Raw genomic sequence first — 19,990 nt, 5'->3', positions numbered from 1 at the left:
CTTTCTTTTCTTTTTCCACTTGGTTTTTTTTTTCTCGTTTTGTTACAGTCCGCTTTGTGTATTTCTAGTAGCAAGCAGCTCTCAGGTAAGTAAAGTAAGTAAAAGGGTTTCGGATAAAACAAACGCTACATGATGTACGGTTCACAATTACTGTCTCTTACGGCTACTTGAGTACCTATTATTCTTCGCAAAGGCTTGCTTTGAGGTGTGGGCCCATCAAGGTTTCAGTCCAGTCTTCAATCAGAGGTCGATGTGGGCAGAGCTTGGTAACTGCACAGGGGCCTGAGTCTGTTGATCATGAAATATTCATCGGGTTTTGACGAGGGTAATCCAGTTTTTTTTGTCTGTTTAGTTAAGCGCCCAGCTGCCATGCTGCGCCACACCGCACGCGCGCCAGCGTCAGAAGATTAATTCGATCGCAACCACCTAACCCTTTAAAATGTACAGATGGGTACATGTGTGGATGGTCATGACCAAGTCGGTCTTGTTACTCAGATGTCCGAGCAGTGACAATTCTCAGTAAATCTCACGCAGCCTACTTGCACGTGTATGCGCTGGCAAAATACCGGTGCTCCATGTGGCCATGCCGTGACAGTTATCCAAGCTGTCAAGAAAGTTCCGATAGCCTTCATGCCTGACTACAAGTCACGGTAACGCTGTCGCGCTGGCGATATGATGTTCTCTCTGTTGTATTCTGTCAAATATATCGTCTGAATTACTTGGCTTGTCTATACACTCGGCGGTAGGCCTCTATATATACACACCCGTTCGTTGCCTCTGGCGGCCACTCGTCCGGCGGCGCCCCGGCACCCTGGCGGCACTACCCAGCGGCCACATCTCCGAACGCTCATTTGACTTATTCTTTTCTGACGCTGTCGTGCTGTCGTGCTGTCGCGCTGTCGCGCCGGGGCTATGATGTTCTCTCTCTGTGCTACCTATTCTTTTCTGACACTGGCGCGCTGGCGCGCTGGCCCTGTGGTGCAACACGGCAGCTGAGCGCTTATTGTGGATTACCCTCGGCATTAAATTTGTAAACCATCCTACATACTGGGTAGTAATTCCGCCCGTTGCAGTGGCATGAGCTCTTGGGGGCCTGCGCAGTTGATGACTTGGTTTAAGAGCTACCTCAGACTCGCAGAGAAAGATTCTGATATGTAGTTGTCTGGCTCTCGTCCGTGTACGTGAATTGAAGCCCATGCTAACTTATCCCGCTGGACTCTGAAGCCGGCCAGTACGATACTTGGGGTGCGGCACTACTACTCACTCGGTGGAGACTCGAGCGTACATGGTTTGATAAACCTATTCCCGAACAGGGCCTCAGCCTGTCTGCCTATATACCAACCTGGAATTGGCCTGTTGATGGTGGTATACACTTTCAAGTCTGGGGATGCAGAGCATTAGTGATAATGCCCTTACTCCGGATCTGCAGCCTTCCTTCCAGATGCGCGGGATGGCTACATTATACATAGGCAGCGACTGTTCCCGTAGCAAGTCAAGTCAAGTACGCACTCGAACCAAGCATTATTGTCTAATATATCTACTATACAGTCTATTCAATTCGGTAAACAAAAAAGTTTGGTATCAACCATCCACCACCGACGACCGCTTGACGGCCCCGATCTTGGATTCCTTAACGGTATATGGCTCCTCGCCGCCCTCCTCCACAATCAACGTGCCACTCGTGATGACCTTCGTTTCCACTGCTGCGGCTGCAGTATCCGCTTTCGCAGTATCCGGCTTCGCAGTCTCGCCTTCACCAACCAGGTCGTCCTCATTCCCCTCCTCCCCTTGCACCCACTTCACCCCCAGGCCCTTCGAGTGAACACTCCCATCCCCTTCACCCCTATGCAGACTTTCGACAGCCTCGCCCCTCTCCGGCTCCTCAACTACGATCTCCCCCTCCCTCTCGACACTCCACACCACCTGCAGCCTATCCAACGCCTGCGTCCCCTTCCGCAGCGTGCCCTTGATCCCATCCATATCCTTCCACGCGATTTCGAAAACCCCACTCTCTTTCTCGCCTCCCTCTCCCTCAAAATAAGCATTCCACCAGACGTGAGCGATGCTCGTGACGACGGCGAGGCCAATTGCGCCGATCTTCGACGACCGCTTCTCAAAGTCGATATTGACATCGCTGCTAGGCAGCCACAGGGAATTCTCTGGCTCGAGGATGACATCCGCGGCGTCTGGCGCCGTCCCGCCCGTGATCTCCCTTCGCTCATGTTTCCCGAACGTATGAAACGTCTTTATCTCGCGTCCCTGCTCGACAAAGCCCTGGACCGCGACGCGCACGCCCTGGCGCAACCCCCAGATGTGCAGCGCATGCACGCGTACCCGCCGCTCCACATAGCGCTTCCCGTACTTCCCCGTCCACGCCTCGACGTACCCCACCCACCGCCGCTGCGATGGGATACTCACCCCCTCGCCGAACCCCTTGCGCATGCGCGCCTCCGTGTACCGCGCCATCGCCCTCTCCGCCGTGTAGCCGTACTCGGCAATGAGCAGGGCGCAGCTCATCGTGCCGCTGCGGCCCTTGCCGGCCTTGCAATGGACGACCACGGTCCTCTCCCCCCCTCCATCCGCTCCTCCGGCCAACCACTCCCGCATACTCCCCACGACCCTAGGCACAAGCGCGAACGGCGGGGGATGATGATCCGGAAAGGGCGCGTGGTAGACCCTACCGCCGAGCTCGGCGTCCGTATACCCCGTTCCCTCCGCGCGGAACTCAAATATTGCCCAGTCTGTGCCGTGCGCGCCGTTCAGGAAGCGCAGGACTGCGCTGGAAGGGTTGCGGTATAGCATGTGTGGATACGAGACCGCCGGCATCGACATGGCGATTATGCACGGTGATGAGGTCGAGACGTAGCATAGGTCTAGGTTGCTGGCGGCGTGTGGGAGACGGGGGGACGCGATGAGTGTGCGCAGGAGTGTCGTCTGTGGGTGTTAGTAGAGCACGGTATTCCCGCGAGAACAATAGGAGGGGGAGGGGACCATAGTCGGAAATAGACAGTACAGCACACCGGCGGGAAGAAGGAATCGCGTGGTGATATACTCGATGTTGAGGTTGAGGTTGAGGTTGAGGTTGAGGTTGAGGTTGAGGTTGAGGTTGGATCTTGAGCTTACCATGGAGCTGGAGCTGGAGCTGGACATGGCATGGCTTTTGTGTTGTTGTGTTGAATTGCTGGTTCCATACAAGCTCCTTACAAGCTCTTTACATGTTACTCTACATACAAGCTTTCGGCTGCGAGCTCTGGAATGCGGCGGGTGATGTCATGCGCGTATATACCAGGTATCTTGCACGCGTCTAGGCGACGGACTGGGACGACAGGGACGACAGGGACTCGGCTGAGTCGGCTCAGCCTTCAAAGTTCAGGGAGACTGCTGGCGCATGCATGCATGCACCGCCCCGGAACCTGGACCGCTCCGGAGCCCGGAACCTGGAGCCAGGACTGCCAGCGAACGAACGGGCGCGGGCGATAAGATGATCGAGATAACTGGGAGGGAGGGATGAGGGAGAGATGGGGAAGCGATATCTTTGGAGTCTGGAGTCGCTGTGGTTATGGAGACATTTGTAGAAAGACACACCTCCCACGTTGAGGCGATGCGAAGTTGCTTGATTTTTCGCGCTCGGAGCCTTGGAGACTTGGAGCCTTGGAGTCTTGGAGCATTTGAGACTTGGTCAACCGTCAACCGTCAATGCACAGATTATTTCTGAAGTTGCACTTAAGGAAAATGTATATAGACATGATATTCAAGCAAGGCTTCGGCTCGAAGCCGAAGCCTCACGCCCCAAACGTTGCATTCCAAACACCAAAGGGACTTCCAAGGGACTTCAACGGGACTTCCAAGGGACTTCAACGGGACTTCCAAGGGACTTCCAAGGGACTTCAACGGGACTTCCAAGGGACCTACCTACTAGTACTTCCAAATGGCCGCCCACCTACCGTTCCCTCAGCTCCCCTCCCCGCCAAAGCCGGCCGGCGGGGGCATTATTTGCAGATGTCACTGTCCGATAGCGGTGTACTTTGTGCGACTCGACACTCAAGCCCAGCATCATCACACATTACGTATCGGGGCCAATTTATGTAACGTTGCTTGAAGCGAGTGGGTCACTGTGATGCATCCCGCTCGGCACATATCTTCGACTGCATTCTTTCTGCTATAGATAGACTGGTATACTCGAGCCTCGAGGAAGAGAGCATACTCACTTATGCATACAGTATACTTGCAATCCCACGAACCGGATATACCTACTCTACCTACCTGTACATTTCCGCATGCGTGCACCGTCTCCTCCTGTCTGGTCTTCCTGGTTAATGTGATGTCCCAGCAATGGACTGGAATACCAGTAATAAACATCGTCGACGCGGTACGCATACTCGGCCTCGGGGGCTCATGGTTGATGTTGGTGATATACCATGTTCCGAGCTACCGACTTCAACCCGCCCGCCTAGCACTCCCCGGTATCACAGTCTCACAGCCTCCCAGTCGAAACGTAGCAAAGCAAACAAAAAAGTGTATAGACATTACCATGCCACCTTCACCGTCACCGTCACCGTCACCGTCACTGTCACTTAAAAAGCCAGCTCCCCTCCCTTCGCTCCCTCTCTCCCTCCCCTCCCCTCCCCTCCCCTCCCCTCCTCTCTCCACCCCACCCACCAACCCACCAACTAAGCAATGCAACAATGCAAGTTATGCAAGTTATGTACCACGTAAAGAATCGTTAGGATCATGGATGATGTCATGAATGAATGAATGCAGAGGGCGCAAAAGAAAAAGAGAAAAAAAAAGAGAAAAAAAGAGGTTACAAGGAGTCGTTAATATCGTATCGTGAGTCGTTAATGATGAAGAATAAGAAGGAGAAGGAAACACAAAAAGCCCCGCTACGCCCAAAGAAAAAAGGAAAAAAGGAAAAAAGGAAAAAAGGAAAAAAGGATAGGAAAGGAAAATAAATGGAAAGGAAAGGGATACAACAGAATCTTTTGGTTCGTTTCATTTCATTGCATTGCATCATCGTTACAATCGTTGTGTCGCTCACGGCTCCAGCCTACATATTTCAGAGGTGAGACTTCTGAAAACGGGAGTAGGAGGAGGAGGAGGAGGCAACGGCCGAGGCGGCAGCGGCCTCAGAGGGCGGGGAGAAGACTAACAGGATGACCTCGAACTCCTTGTATTTCGCGAGGTAGCTCATCTTGCGTCTATAGACCTTCAGGTATACATCCGGACGGATCTTGCTCGAGATCTTTCGTCCGGCGAGCTCCTTCATGGCATCGGTGGGGCTAAAGAACGGATCGAAGACCAGCAGACTGGCGCTGCCGTCGCGCCACTTCTCGAGTCCCACAATCGTCATCGAGTGTCCGCTATGCTGCAGGTAGATCGGCGGCTTGACTGTGCGCACGACCTTGCCATTGACGGCACCGGGCGCGAGGTCAGCGAGGAAGTACTCCTCGACGAACGCGAGGAGCGCCTTCTGCGTCAGTAGGGAGTTGGAGTCGGGCGCCCGCGTGAAGGCGCGCGCACGTGACTGCAGCCCGACGCTTGTGAGGAGTGTTTGTGCCTGCATCCGTCAGAACGTGAAAATTGTCGGCGATTCATGGGAACATACCTCGGAAGTGCCAATGTACTTTCTGGTGCCTCTGATGCCGCCCGTCTCGAGCCTTGCGGTAGAATTGATGCCCTTGTCCCAGCCCTCCTCGATCAAGTCTTGCATTCTGAGGATTGTAGGAATACGACCTTCGAACGGATGCGAGCCCCGGGGGAAGGCTGCTTGGATGTACGATATCATCATCTGGATGTTCCTGTATCCGCAGAACCCTCCTTCCTTTGGGAGCTGTTTCCCCACGTGTTTTGTCCCGGGGTGGCACAGGTATGCCCTAATGATTTCTGGATCACGTTCGCTGAGCAGTGCCATGGTGTAGATGAGATCCGGCGTCTCGTTTGCGATCTGGACGACGTTTATCTGGCGGCCGGTTTCCGGGTCAATCTTGCGGACATTGATCGCCTGGCCGCCTTTCTCGAGCTCTGCTCGTAATCTGGATGGCATCTGTACTTCGTGCGCATGGGGTCCGAGGTCGGATTTCTGCAGACGGGTTAGTAAACGCGAGACGGCACAATGGAGAGTCGCGGAACGTACACCCAGCTTTTTGATGCCGTTGACAGTTTTCCCACTTTTCGGCGGTGCCAGAGTCATCGGCGGAGCGGTGCTCTTCCCTTTCCGGATCTCGACTCTCTTCCCATCCGGCCTCTGGAGACTAACGGAGTCCGACCGTTTCTTGCTGTCGGACCTCTTGACATGGGCACTATCGGACCGCTTCTTGCTATCGGAGCGCTTATGTGCGCCCCTGCTCTGCGATCTCCGCCTACTGCTGCTGCTCCTGTGCTGATCCGGCGCGACGACGACGGTATGATGCGGCTGCGCAATCGCCAGCGCGACCCTCTCAAACCAGCTCAGGCCGCGCACAGGACTCCTAGACCTCGATGTCGTCGCCGGAATGAACGACACCTTCGGATCCTTCTCCTTCTCTTCGCGGCGCTTCCTATGTTCGCGATGCTCGCCATGTTCGCGATGCTCGCCGTGTTCTCGGTGGCGGTGATGATGCTTGCCGTCGTCTCTCCCCTCGCGCTTCCTCTCGCCCCGCTCCCCGTCGCGCCGTCGGTGGTGATGCGACGACGAGCGCTCGCCGCCCCGAGCCTCGACCGCCTCGCTGTCCCGCCTCTTCCGCAACGACACGCCAACGGGCTCCATACTGAGGTTCGCCGCGTCGTGAAAGTCCATGTGCGTCTGCAACTGCAGCAGCGGGATAAACTCCTCGCAATCGCTCTCGGGACAGAGAACGTAGTCGGGGTCTTCTTCGTCGTCAATTAGGGTCGTGGGCGTGTGTGCGGCTCCTCTTGCATGGTCGTCGGCGTCGGGGACCGCGACGAATAGGCTGTCCTCGATGTGCGAGGTTTCGATGTGCAGCAGCAGCGAGTACTCGTCGTCCGCACGGAATCGGCAGAACGGGCAAGGATCGGGGCGGAACGAGGAGGCGGCGGCGGCAACGGCGTTTGTGGTTCCGGTTCCGGCTGTGGCGGAGGTGAAGGCCGACGTGGAGGAGTAGCAGTCGAGGGGGGCGAAGAAGGAGTAGGGGATGGCGGGCGATGCAGTGGAAGGGGAAGAGGAAGAGGACGCAGAAGGGTACAGTAGCTCGACCATCGTGTGGATCTATCTTTGCCTGCCTGCCTGCTTGCGCTGGGAGCGAGTGGGCAAAGTGGCTAACAATCTACCCTATGCGCTTGCTGCTCTGCACGATGCAGGGCTGGGTTATGTAGACCGTTTAGTGCGCTGGTTGATTCGAGTTGGGGGGAGGGTGGGAGGGGGAAGCGGCCTGCCTGATAGGACGCTGTGGAGGGAACGCGGGCATGGTGGAAACAGCGAGACGTAGACACGGACAAGGGTTGGCTGTGTGTAAAACGCATCGAGCAGCCTTAGAAGCGCAGGTACTTTGGATGTTGTACTGCGCAAGTACCAGGGCATTCTATGTGTGTGCAAGAAGGTGCATGATGATTATCACCACATCCTAAAAGTCTTCAGGAGACTTCACGTCACTATCTCGCTCCTGTGAAGACAAGCTCATAGGCACTGCATGTCCAGTCCAGACGTGAATGGGACGAATAATGAGGCCGGTTCGACAGCGATGGACATATTTTCGCTGGCAACTTTGACGCGGGACCGGGCTGTAGCAGGCTTACATACAGTACTTACAGTTAGAGTATGTATGTCGATATTTTATTCTTGATTGGCGGCTTGGATCCTCGGAAGTGGTAGTGCGTGTGCTAGGACCATTGAGGCTCCACTCGCCGTGAGCAGCGAAACTATAATAGTAGCTCGAGCAAGCTACAACTTCCCCACAATCCACAATCCACCCTCCGCCTTCCGCCCTCCGTACATACACCCCATCTCACCCTTCCCACCCACCCACGATGCAGAAAGGCGTCGGCCTCGGCGCATTAAGCCGCAACAGCAAGCACTCGCAGCTGTACGCGTCGCACGGGGAGCGTTTGCAGCGCTCCCACGCCGACAAGCTCTCAACGCAGCTATCAGTCTTCCAAGCAGCGCTGATCGAGTTCTCACGGACACACGCGAAGGACATCCGATCGAACCCTTTATTCCGCGCGGAGTTCGCACGGATGTGCACGGCGATTGGCGTGGACCCGCTCGCGAGCTCGAGCAACAAGAAGGGCGGCTCGTTCTGGGCGGAGACGCTGGGCACCAGCGTCAACGACTTTTACTTCGAGCTCGCGGTCAGGGTCGTGGAGGTCTGCAGACGCTCCAGGGACGAGAATGGTGGCTTGATCGCTGTTGCGGAGGTCAGGGATCGCATCGAGAAACTCGATGAGAGGATTGGTGGCGGCGCCAGTGGTGTCAGCGAGTATGTGAGAATATAAATGCGCGAGAAAGACGAAGACGACGACGCGAGTTGACATGAGCCGCGCACCCGCAGGGACGATATCCTCCGCGCTGTCGAGTCACTTAAACCCCTAGGCTCCGGGTTCACGGTTATCGAGCTGGGACGAAGGCAGATGATCCGGTCCGTGCCGAAAGAGTTGAATACGGACCAGTCCACGGTGATGGAAGCTATTCAAGTACATTTCCCGTGGCACTCAGCAGTAGGCCGGCACAGCTGACACTAGCCAGGTTCTGGGCTTCGTCACGCACTCGATGCTTCGTGATAACTTGAGTTGGGATCGGGCTAGAGTGCAGACCGTGATTGATGATCTGCTATCGGATTCGCTGGTCTGGGTGGATTCGCAGGCGGAGGAGAAGGAGTACTGGGCGCCTACGTTCATTGGCAATATAGGCAAGTAGCCGCCCAAGTGGCTCATAACAGTCTGTGAAGCGCTTATTGTAGGATATGCCACTCTATGACTTTGGTGGAGTGAAGTAAAGTCCCGCTACTTGAGTGGCCTTATCTCGCGGTGGAGATTACCTATTGTATTAATTCCGGTTCAGTAGCTTCTACTTTGTGCATACGACGAAAAGTATCCGGTGCTACTCATCTAGGTATGTACTTGTAGCCATGGTCCGTGTCGGGATGTAAGCCCTCAACGCCACGATTGGATAGGTAGGTAGGCCGCAAGGCTGGAGCGATACAAAGCACCACCTATTCCTGCGGGTATCGTAAAAGTACCGTACAGTACAGTACAGAGTGACAAGAAAAGCTCCCGATCTGTCGGCCGTGAGCTTTTGACGAAACTGATTGGTCGGTTGATCTGTGGTTGATCTGTGGTTACGACTCAACTTACGAGCTGACGCGGCTTGAGGCTTGACACTCATCCTCGTACCTATGAGGTATGTACCTATCGGACGTCCGCGACGTCGACGGCTATCACCAGAGTAGAGATACCGACCGGAGCCGGTGGTTGGGAGTATCGTTATTGGCGACCTGGTCATACGAAGTAGCCAATGCGTGAAGTAGGAGTACTCTCCAACCATAGGTGAAAAGCCCCGAGAAAATTCCAGAAAAGAAGCCAGAAGTTGCCTAACAAACCAGCACCGCACACCTCTATACCACCTCCTACCCTACGGTCGTCAAGAATTAAAACTGGCGTGGATCATGATATTTGCACTGCCGTTCCAGGCCCACTGCCATTATCGAAACAGATCCGAACCCATCCCATCCCATCCCATCCCGACGCACAAACACATCCGTTGAAACAAGAAGAGCGTCTGAAGAAGCGCTGTAACTTGTCGGCAGTCCCTGGGTAGGTACATTGGTAGGTAGATACTCAGCCTGGAGGCTAGGACCAACCTGGGACCAACTGTTGAGAATCCCACAAGAACTGCTTTGGATGTCGACCGATCCGTTTGCCCATCAGACTTGCCCTTCTTTGCCCTTCTGGGCTCTGGTAGGTATGATAGGTACCTATTTGATAGGCTAACGCATCAGAAGACCTTGCCCTACCTACTACCTAGTAGCAGAGGAAGGCAGATTGATAAGTAGTGATTGGATAGTCCGGCGATGCAGCACGATAGGACGGAGAGATACCTATGGACAAGCTTGAGGGAAATCCGCGGGACGAGAGATCGCCCCGGCACTTCGACTACTCGGGCCGAGTTTTTGTCCATCGCGGCACATGCGAATGGGGATAGGGATGCGGATGGGGGCTGAATTTTGCTCGTAACTATCGGTATACCAGAACCGGTGCGGTGGCGCCGCGGCAGTGTTTAGCGCAGGCGCGGCAGCTTCGGGTAGGATCTGCCCCGGGAAGCACCAAGGCGAGGCTGTCAGTAGGGTGGAAGGTCGGGGTTGGGGTTGGGCAAGAGATACCTGATCATTGATGGGAGCGTGGGTGCGAGCATTGTGGGCAGTTGACGATGTACGAAGTCAAAAGTCAAGTCAAGGCAAATCACTTGCGAGTGTGGCTCATGGCCCATGATGGATGGAAACCGTGATACCGTGATATAGCACCGAGAGTCGGAGACAGTACTCTACCTAGATGTGGTGGAATGTGAGGGGAGCGTCCGGTCCACTGTCCACTGGCCACAGCACCGCCGACGGAGAACACCTACATAACCAGTGGAACACTCCATCTGAACTGTGAATTGGCAGCGTGCGCTGCATCCCATCAGTCTCGGTGTCTCGATGTCTCAGTTTACTCTGCTCTCACATGAGTTCATCCTATGATACTCCAATAGGAACCGTAGGGTAGCTGGCGTCGACACCCCACCCCACTCCACTGCCCACCTATGGCGGGTGTATTCAAGACCTGATTAGGTCCAGGGCGCGAACACGCACCCTGGACCTTACCAGGTCTTAACCTGCAAGGGCACGCCCCGCTCAGATTTTACTGCGCTGTACTGATTCGTAACGCAGCATACTGGCCGGTACCGTTGGCCATTTGCTGCGAGGCTACCGTACTGGCTGTTACCAAACACGCAGTATGTACTAGACTATCGCCGCGTATTAGCTGCGACCGCCGCAGGGAGGATACCGCGGGCGGTACAGCTCCGGAACGATCAGTACGGAGCAGTGCTGAGCAGTACCGCTATCGGCGCATTGCTGGGCGCAGTACTCATTGCTACAGGCTGCTACGGCAACGGGCAGGCTGCATTGGGCGGTACAGCTCTGCAACGGTCAGTATGGGGCAGTACTGAGCAGTACCGTTATCGCTGCATTGCTGGGCGTGGTAGTGACCAGTACTGCATGCAGCCCGGGCGGGCATGGAGCTGGGGGCGGACATGGAACTGGGGCCGGTATGAGTCCTTAATTGTCAGTACTGGTCGGTACTGAGTGGTACCGCTATCGCCGCATCACCGGGCGCGGTTCTGACCAGTACTGCAAGCGGCGGATGCGGCCACAAAACTGGGGCGGTCATGAAACTGGGGTCGGTATGAGTCCGTAATTGCCAGTACTGCTCGGTACTGAGTAGTACCGCTATCGCCGGATCGCCGGAAGCAGTACTGACCAGTACTGCATGCAGCGGGGGCGGCCACAAGATTGGGGGCGGTCATGAAACTAGGGTTGGTATGAGTCCTTAATCGCCAGTACTGCTCGGTACTGAGTAGTACCGCTATCGCCGGGAGCATTACTGACCAGTACTGCATGCACCGTGGGCGGGCAGGAAGCTGGGGGCGGTATCAGTTCGTAATCGTCAGTAGTGCTCGGTACAGAGCAGTACCGCTATCGCCGCATCGTGGCCCAGTACTAACCTGTACCCAATGTGGCGGCAGCAGGGAGGACGCTATGGGCGGTACAGCTCCAGAACAGCCAGTACTGATCAGTACAAAGCGGTACCGCTATCGCCGTATTGCCAGGCCTGACACTGATCGATACTCGCTGCGCTGCGGCGGGCAGGATTCATGGGTGGTACTGCTCTAGAATTGTCTGTACTGCCCGGTACCAAGCGGTACTGCTAATGCTGCCTGACTGCAGGCCGCGCCTATTGATACAGCTTCTCATCGTGGACAGAGGCCCAAAGCGGGGTTATGCCCAGATGGTAGCACTGTTATACATGGGTATTCACTTGCCATATGCCGTCTTCATAGCAAGATTTTCATCTGGTGGTATTTGCCATCAATTTACCTTCACCGCGTATGTGCAGTAGGTGATCTACTGGCCAACAACTCCAAGTTCCGATCTAAACCTGAGCGATGGCCTCAGAACTTTCGTATAAGCTTTGGGCATGCTATAACTATCATCAACGAACTTCTAAGACATATCCCACCAAGTCTGAGAGTGCCAGACTAATTGACTCGTCCACACCAATAACGATTGGTTGGTGGATGCTGTAAAGTACTGTCCGATACTGATGTCTACCAATCTTCACTGGATCTTTCAACATAAACAGCGGTTAAAATCGGTTTAGAACTGATGATCGCTTCTAAGGCCAGGTAACTTGTAGTGATTCTCGCAAAATACGGAGACACTATGTCTGGAGGCGGGAACCTGCATTAATTTTCAGCACTCCACAAGGGAAGGTGCATGCAGTCACCTCATTCTTACCAAACGCAGCACCTGGCATTATAAAAAGTGGAACATTCCAATGATTTTGATATAGCTGAAGATTCTGCAGCGGCGGCGATGTAGGCTGATAGTCACAGGTAGTGCTACTACAGGCCAGTATGGCAAATGGCGCGTTGGTGACGGTAATGCCCAACGTAATCCGCCCGCCTTAACGCAGGCAGTACCCATAAGTACTGCACCCGGCGATGTGGCGATAGCAGGACCTCTTGGTATCGAGCAGTACTGACGATTACGGACTTATACTGCCCCCAGTTCTGTGCCCGCTCCCAGTTTTGTGCCCACTCCCAGTTTTGTGCCCACTCCCAGTTTTGTGCCCACTCCCAGTTTTGTGCCCGCCCCTGCCGCTTGCAGTACCCATCAGTACCGGGCCCGGCAATGCGGCGATAGCAGTACCTCTTGGTATCGAGCAGTACTGACGATTACGGACTCATACCGGCCCCAGTTTCATGCCGGCCCCCAGTTTTGTGGCTGCCCTCGCCGCTTGCAATACTAATCAGTACCGCGCCCGGCGATGCGGCGATGGCGGTACCACTCAGTACCGAGCAGTACTGACGATTACCGACTGATACTGTGCCCAGTTTCCTGCCCGCCTCGGCCGCAAGTAACACGCGGCGATAGTCCCATACTTTGTGTCCGGTACCAGACAGCACCGTTGTCTAACAGCAGAAAGCCAGCCGTACCAGTCAGTACTCACCATTACCTATCAGTACAGCACAGTAAAATGTGAGTAGGGCGCGCCCTTGCTGGTTAGGACCCGATTAGGTGCTAGGTGCGTGTTCGCGCCCTGCACCATATCAGGTCGTGAATATGCCCGCCATAGGTGCCACTGCCAGTGGCCTCCTCTCGTCCCCACTCCCTTCTCCAATCCCCACTCCCCACTCATCTCTACTATCCCATGCAGCTCCATGTGATGTGGGGCATTCTTGCTTTGAGCACAAGCACGCAACCGGGCCCAACCATCTTGATCCGTCCCCACTGATTCACGACCACCGGATTAAGCTTATTAGGCCCTTGTGAGCCGTGGCGTTTGATGCGGCAAAAGTTTGAACGAACTTTGAACGGACGGGCATGAACGGGCGCAGGCATAGTTATGAAGTACAGGTGTGAGGTGTGTATGTAGGAATTAGGTATTTCCGGACAAGGGCCTGTTCTAACTACCCACCATCCCCGCCATGGATGCAAGCGAGACGGCCGGCCGAACACGTGGCTTCCCCACCACTCCAACTAACTAAACTCTACAGTAGTCTCAAACCATCTCCACAGGAAACAGCAGTTGAACTCGAACGTACTGAGGGGGACAAAACAACGCGACCCAGACAGGTGTGTTTTCCGTACAGCGCCACATCAGAAGTCATGTCCACCACACGAAAAACAAAACATCACGTCGCCGTCGCGTAAAATGGTGTGGTGGACATGACTTCTGATGTGGCGCTGTACGGAAAACACCCCTGTCTGGGTCGCGTTGTTTTGTCCCCCTCAGTATGTAGGAAGCAAGGCAGCAAGGAAGGAAGGAAACGTGCAGAATAAGTCCGGCTGCCGGCCTTCCCCTCGTCTGATGTTAAGTAACGAGTAACTACTCTACCCCACCGCCTCCTAAAGCACCATACCATACTACCCATCATACCCAGTACTCGTACAACAGAAACATCTTCAAAGGTACTTGCGCGGCTTGTTGTGCTTCCACCATTTATAGACCAAGAACGCCGCGGCCCAGATCACCTGCATCAGCACCACAATCCCCAGGAGCATTCCGATCCGCGGTCCGCCGGTGGTCATCACTATGCACCCCCCGCCAATCCGTGTCAGCCAGCGAATCACAGCGAGCCATGTGGAATTGCTCCACCACCACCACCCATACGAGCGACAAGAGAACCGGAAGCAAGGAATGAAGACGAACCGTGGTTGACAGCCTGCGGCACCGCAAAGAGCAGATTATGATGATGCTCAGTGATTGTGTGCCGGAGGTCCTCAAAGTGCGGAGCCCAGTCGTTCGAGGTCATGACGTTCGCAATCTGCAACGATACCTTCTCGATACTGTTTCTGCGAGGCCGTTAGACTAGGCTGTGGATCCATCGCGGGATCGGGATGGGGAACTCACATCCGTGCCTCCATGTTGTCGACCTGAGTCCGCGGAACGCGGGTGTGCCGCAGCTCCTCGCGGTCGCCTTCGCCCTTCCAGTGCAGCTCGTCGATGCGGTCGTACATCTTTCCAATCTGTATCTGCACAGCGCCGAGATGATGCGTCTGTTTACGCACCGCCATCAGCCCTCATCCCCTCCCCCTCCCCTCCCCCTCCCTGCTCCCCCCTCCCCAGCGACGCATGCACGTACCAGCGCCAAAATCCGGTTATGCAGATCCGCAAACTGGTCCTCCTGGGACCTGTAGAGCTTTGCGTCGCGATCCTCCTCGCCCGGCTCAACCTTCCACTCGTCGAACACCTCCTCGTGCGGTAGCTTCCCGCCGTGCGAGCGTCCGTACCCCGGAGGCGGCTGGTCGTGCGCCCCAGCTTCCGGCGGCTGGTTCCGGTCCCGGTTCACGTCCACTTGGCCGCCGTAGTGGCCTTGCGCTTTGGCGGAGGCTAGGGAGGATAGAGAAGCCGCGCTGGCGAGCAGCAGTAGGAGGGGCGGGATTCGCATGCTGGGTTTTTGTGTTCCGTCTGACGTCTGTGGATCTGTGGGGTGGTGGGGAGGCTCGAGGTATCGTACAGATGTAATGGCCAGCAACGACAATGTGGAGTGGAATGAGAAGAGGAAGAAGAATGAAGGGAAGAGAGAGGGGTTGTTTAAGTTGAAATTATTATTATTATTATCATTCTATATACGACCCGCAACTGCATGCAGACGAGGGGCTCACTTCACTTTCCAAACCGGCAGTGATTGGCACCGTCGTGCCGTTCCTGCCTCAGCTCACCTCACAAAGAAAGAACGAAAGAAAGATGCTACCTGTCCTTACTTCTTACATGTCGCCGATATAGCTATTGATATTGCAGGGCCCCTTACATACTCTACATACTCTACCTACTCTACCTACTCTATGTTGTACAGCCAGTATGTAGAGTGGAGTACTGGTAGATACATGCCAGCCGGGTGTTTGTAACGGTTCCATTGCTACTACTAGTAACTAGTAGGAAGTAGGTGTATCTATCTGTCGCGTTTTCGGCCCGTAGGTGGGCTTTGCCGGGGAAAACAACCGAGGATCACGCGTGGAAGTGAGAGCTTTCGGCTGGGGTGGGTTGGTATCCGGGGGGGGGGGGGCGGTGGTGGGAGTCTGGGAGAGCGGGTGACGCCTGGTAATAAGCATTGATTGCTATTGTACCTGCCTGTAATTATTCACACTACTTCTACCATAAATATCTCGAGCCGTCTCGAAATGAAAGTCGAGTTACCCAGAGTCTGCCATTTGCCATTTCACTCCCCTTCCTTTTTTCTTTTCTTCTTTGTCCATGTCTTGCACTGGCCACCACAACCGCAACCGCAATCCAGTCGCCGGGAATTGGAATTCCCCAGCCGCAGGGACCGGAACTTGGAACTTGGATTCTTGGAAGCAATCTCGAGCCCGGCATCGGCGAAGCACAAAGTCGGCGATTCCATAGGTAAGTAGATGGCAATTTCCGTCGCCATCTTCGAGTCCCTGGAGGACACGGGCGTCGCCAATACCCGTGCGCAGACATATCAACCAGCCAGTTGGATACCATAGGTACAGTAACTACCTGTTGTTATTACCATCATTACCATCGTTATTATCATCACTATCATTACTGTCATTACTGTCATTACTGTCATTACTATCATTGCCATCGTTACTGTCATTACTAGGTATCATTACTATCATTACATTGCCTTCCGGGTTGTATATACTACCGGTATAGGGCGTCTGTAACTCGCGTGCTCAAACGCTCGTGGAGAGGCCAGGGCGTTCGGTCCGTACCCGTACCCGTAGGTATCTATATGCCTGGACAGCTGGCAAACGGAATGGCGGGTTCTGTGGCGGCGAAGTACAATTACCTACCGACGCCAATCGATATAACTACCATATCACCAAATCTACCAAATCAGATCACAGGATCAACGTGCACCCAAAATCCTAGATGAAATCCGACGGAGTGGCACCTAGTTACATACCACTCTGGAATTTCTGGAGTGCCTAGATATCTACACACCTAGTCCGGGCGTCCCATCCCATCCCATCCCACAGCCATCCAGCCATCTCTGAGCCTCTGGCTACATACCTGGTATCTAGTTGGATTACTGCGGTGCTTTGCCAATTGAGCCTGGGGGATGGGCCTTGGGGAGAGGGAGAGAGATATCTTCAATTTATTTCGCATGCAGCCTATCCAGACTATGGCGAATAAGGGCGTTGGGGAGGGGATTGAGCCTGTGGGGAGATTCCACGTTTCTGAGTGACACATTGTGATCGACGGTGTAGTCTGGTCTGGTCAGGGGTCCAAGCGAATAGGTATTGGCAAGCACATTCACGACAGTGTCACTGTGAATAGCCGAACCCAAATTCTTCAGGAATAATGCTTCGACATCAAAACGACCTCCCCCCCCCTTACCCCTTCCCCTACATATCCCCCCACCTACCTAGCTCTGGAAAAACAAAACCCAAACAAAAGGGGGCCCCTAGTCTACGCGAGTGATATCCCATGCCCAAGCCACATGCCACTGCCACCCACCCACCACAAGACGGCAAACTCCGTGAAGACTTTTTGAAATTCGAAGTCTGTTTTGTTTTTCCCCCGTGGAGAAACAAGGGGTCGGGGAGTACCGCCCCCCGCCCCCTCGGCCATAAACCTCAATTCATCAGGATTCGGCGCTCCACCCCCCCCCCCAAAAAAAAAGTCTTATTTCTAGATGTTTTGGAAATCTTGTGGGGAGTGGGCAGTGTGAATTGATCGGGAATGGGGATTTATGCGGAGTGGGTGGGTGCGAGCGAGGGGAGCTCTGTAACGAGTTGGAAGATGTTGCTTTTGTGCGCGAGGGCGGGCGGGCGGGCGGATGGCAACGGGCAATGGCAATGGAAATGGGTAATGGTTGATGCCATGGTCCGCTCCGCATGCTTCGCGCTGGGGGATAGAGTTGAGTACATAGAGTACCCAGCGGCCGTGCGATATGGGTTCGTCCGAACGAACGTGGGCGGCGCTGCTCTGCGCAGCCTGCACTGCACTGCACGAGAAGCCTATGTAGAGTACATATCATACATACCTCCTAGGTAGAGTAGATGCACCGTACGTAGAGCCCACGAAGGGGGGGGGGCCGCCAGCCATCTGCAATCCGCCATCCATCCGTCCATCGATTTCGATCCCGACTCCCGATTCCCGATTCCCGAGTCGGTACCGAGTTTTCGCAGCCTTCAGGTGCAGCTCGGCTCGTCAAAGTGAATGACTAAATCATGTATGTAGGTTATGTAACTATCACGAGCGCGATCCTACCTACCTTCGGTAAAAACAAAAACAAGAAAGGAAAGGCATATGCTCGCGCAAAACAAAGTTCCAACCCGTTGCAACCCGTTGATCGGGATAATTTGTGGCCTGCCTCCGTGAGTGCAACCCAGAATAGAGTTGGTAACCTGACTAGTGATTCCAACTGAGGACAGAGGTGCCTGGAGGTTGGTGGAGTGGGATGGCAACTACACAATGCGTACGTAATTCTCTGTCGTCATCGGCATCGTCAACGCCGCTCCGCTCCCGCGGCGGCGGCGGCGGCGGCGGCAGCAGCGCGCCTGCCCAGTGTCGATACTCTACGGAACTTGAATTCGCTTGCTCATGTACGAAGCGTGAAGCGTGCCGAGGGGACATATGCATCGTAGACCGCTGCTGCGAGGAGACCGCAGGTCGGTCAGCGTGGGAGCCTGGAAGGAGCCCGACGATGCCGCCGCACCCGATGGACACCGTACCGCGGCCAGTGATCTACAGCCAGTGATCCGCATAGCCAACCAGCCAGCCAGCCAGCCAGCCGTGAAAAGCCAGCCATTCGAAGCCGGGCTGAACGGACTGAGCGGGTTGCGTGTGCGAGGTAATACAAGCTTTTACAGCAGCGGCAGCATCCAAAATCTCCTGCATACCGTACCCAGGCCTCTGCAGGATCCGCAGGCAGCGAGTTGGGAGCTGGGAGTTGGGATCTTTGCTGAAAGGAAATTGGACGCAGCGTATGCATAGGGTATCGTTCCCGACAATCCGGGCACAAGTCGTGGGGTCTCTCGAGCACGCGAGACGGTGACCGGACGTGTATAAGTACACATGTAACTATCTACAGCAAACGTACGGGGACCGACGAACTTCTCCGCGTGGAGTGAGGTCGACACGATACCTATCGGATGGATGACTTCAATGCTATATGCACTTTCCGACTTACCTAACCATTGGTCTTCAACATCGAGCAGTCTAGCTAGCGTGGTCGCATTGAAAAGAATCCATCCATCCTGACGGCCGGAAGAGCCGAGCCGGGCAACCCATTCCGGCAAAATTGCGCCGACTCGCGACGACCACTTCCCAACCGCCAGCCAGAGGCACTTCGCCTACTGTGGTTGGTGATGGTGGTTAGGTAGAGTAGTTACTCGGTTGATCATGATCGTCTCCCCAATCATCCGAGTTTCAACTGTTCGTTGGCTCGGGTCGGAATAGATCCGGTTCCCATTTGGGGGTTCGTTGGTTTTTCGGTTCATGTGGGCGATTGCTTCGCGATTGATTCGGCAACGTTTCTCTGCCAGTCAGACTCCGACTACGGTAGATATCGGGCTGTGGTTGCGGTGGAAGTATGCATACATGCATGCCGGAGGCTGTGGAGAGCTGAGCTGAGAGGTGAATGAAGTACATACCGGCGGCTGCCGAGAGCTGAGCTGAGAGTTCTCTTCTTCTTCCTCCAGCACCGCCTACTGCCGTCGGATTGAGTGTCTCGTTTGGGGGTTCCACGTTTCGCGATGCATATAGCAGAGTGAAGGCTCATCACAGGCCTTTTGAACCAAAGAGATGCCGACTGTGTGCAGGTTCTCCAAGACTCCAAGTGTCTACCTCTTAGCACGCCGAGTGCACCACACTAACTTGCAACTAACTCCACCGCACCGCACCCCGACTAATCGGCCATCGCGATTCGCCTGCCCACGAGACGAGACGAGACGAGCGAGTGAAGATCTGCTGCCCTGCCTTGCTTTGGCTGCTTGCCTGCTTGCCGAATTCCTGCCTACCGTTCTGACAGAACTCTCCGGCGTCCATCGAACCCAATTTTTTTTTCCCGTGTTGGGCGATCCCATTCCCTTGTTGATTTTTCGTTCTCGATTTTCTCGATTTTTTTCTTTCGCGCACACACTGAACGCTTGCTGCCCTGCTTGGTCTCGACGACCTTGCCTCTGCCTGCCTTGCGGCCAGGCCAGCCCACAGCGACGCCCGTCTTAGAAGTAAAGTAAAGTACAGTAGAGTGAGTTAACCACATTTACACCCCAGACCGCCACGCCACGCTTCGCCTCACCTCGCCTCGCCAACTTCTTCG

General features: G+C 54.8%; 4 protein-coding genes across 4 annotated transcripts; 1 reads left to right on the top strand and 3 right to left on the bottom strand.

Annotated features, from left to right (window-relative positions):
* Window positions 1-1,581: 1,581 nt before the first annotated feature.
* On the bottom strand, window positions 1,582-3,094 carry BZA05DRAFT_379681 (protein-tyrosine phosphatase-like protein; the record flags this gene model as incomplete). The annotated part of the gene is made up of 2 exons (XM_051481889.1): window positions 2,992-3,094; window positions 1,582-2,934 (listed from the first exon to the last, which is right to left on the bottom strand). The coding sequence occupies exons 1-2, from the start codon at window positions 2,992-2,994 to the stop codon at window positions 1,582-1,584; spliced, it is 1,356 nt and encodes a 451-aa protein (XP_051335336.1). The 5' UTR covers window positions 2,995-3,094.
* A 1,800-nt stretch (window positions 3,095-4,894) lies between these two features.
* BZA05DRAFT_477386 (peptidase family C78-domain-containing protein) lies at window positions 4,895-7,426 on the bottom strand. Its single transcript, XM_051488304.1, has 4 exons — window positions 6,134-7,426; window positions 5,606-6,079; window positions 5,151-5,557; window positions 4,895-5,047 (listed from the first exon to the last, which is right to left on the bottom strand). Exons 1-4 carry the CDS (start codon window positions 7,193-7,195, stop codon window positions 5,035-5,037), a joined length of 1,956 nt encoding a protein of 651 aa, XP_051335335.1. The 5' UTR covers window positions 7,196-7,426; the 3' UTR covers window positions 4,895-5,034.
* Window positions 7,427-7,793: 367 nt separating this feature from the next.
* BZA05DRAFT_411671 (EAP30/Vps36 family-domain-containing protein) lies at window positions 7,794-9,094 on the top strand. The gene is made up of 3 exons (XM_051485025.1): window positions 7,794-8,411; window positions 8,484-8,625; window positions 8,678-9,094. The coding sequence occupies exons 1-3, from the start codon at window positions 7,963-7,965 to the stop codon at window positions 8,846-8,848; spliced, it is 762 nt and encodes a 253-aa protein (XP_051335334.1). The 5' UTR covers window positions 7,794-7,962; the 3' UTR covers window positions 8,849-9,094.
* Window positions 9,095-13,878: 4,784 nt separating this feature from the next.
* On the bottom strand, window positions 13,879-15,313 carry BZA05DRAFT_411664 (uncharacterized protein). Its single transcript, XM_051485024.1, has 4 exons — window positions 14,837-15,313; window positions 14,605-14,750; window positions 14,404-14,546; window positions 13,879-14,284 (listed from the first exon to the last, which is right to left on the bottom strand). Exons 1-4 carry the CDS (start codon window positions 15,140-15,142, stop codon window positions 14,157-14,159), a joined length of 723 nt encoding a protein of 240 aa, XP_051335333.1. The 5' UTR covers window positions 15,143-15,313; the 3' UTR covers window positions 13,879-14,156.
* Window positions 15,314-19,990: the final 4,677 nt, after the last annotated feature.

This window comes from Tricharina praecox (assembly GCF_024521635.1).
Source record: "Tricharina praecox strain CBS 144465 chromosome Unknown BZA05scaffold_36, whole genome shotgun sequence".
Classification (NCBI taxonomy): Eukaryota; Fungi; Ascomycota; class Pezizomycetes; order Pezizales; family Pyronemataceae; genus Tricharina; species Tricharina praecox.
This window is presented reverse-complemented; position numbering and strand designations above follow the sequence as displayed.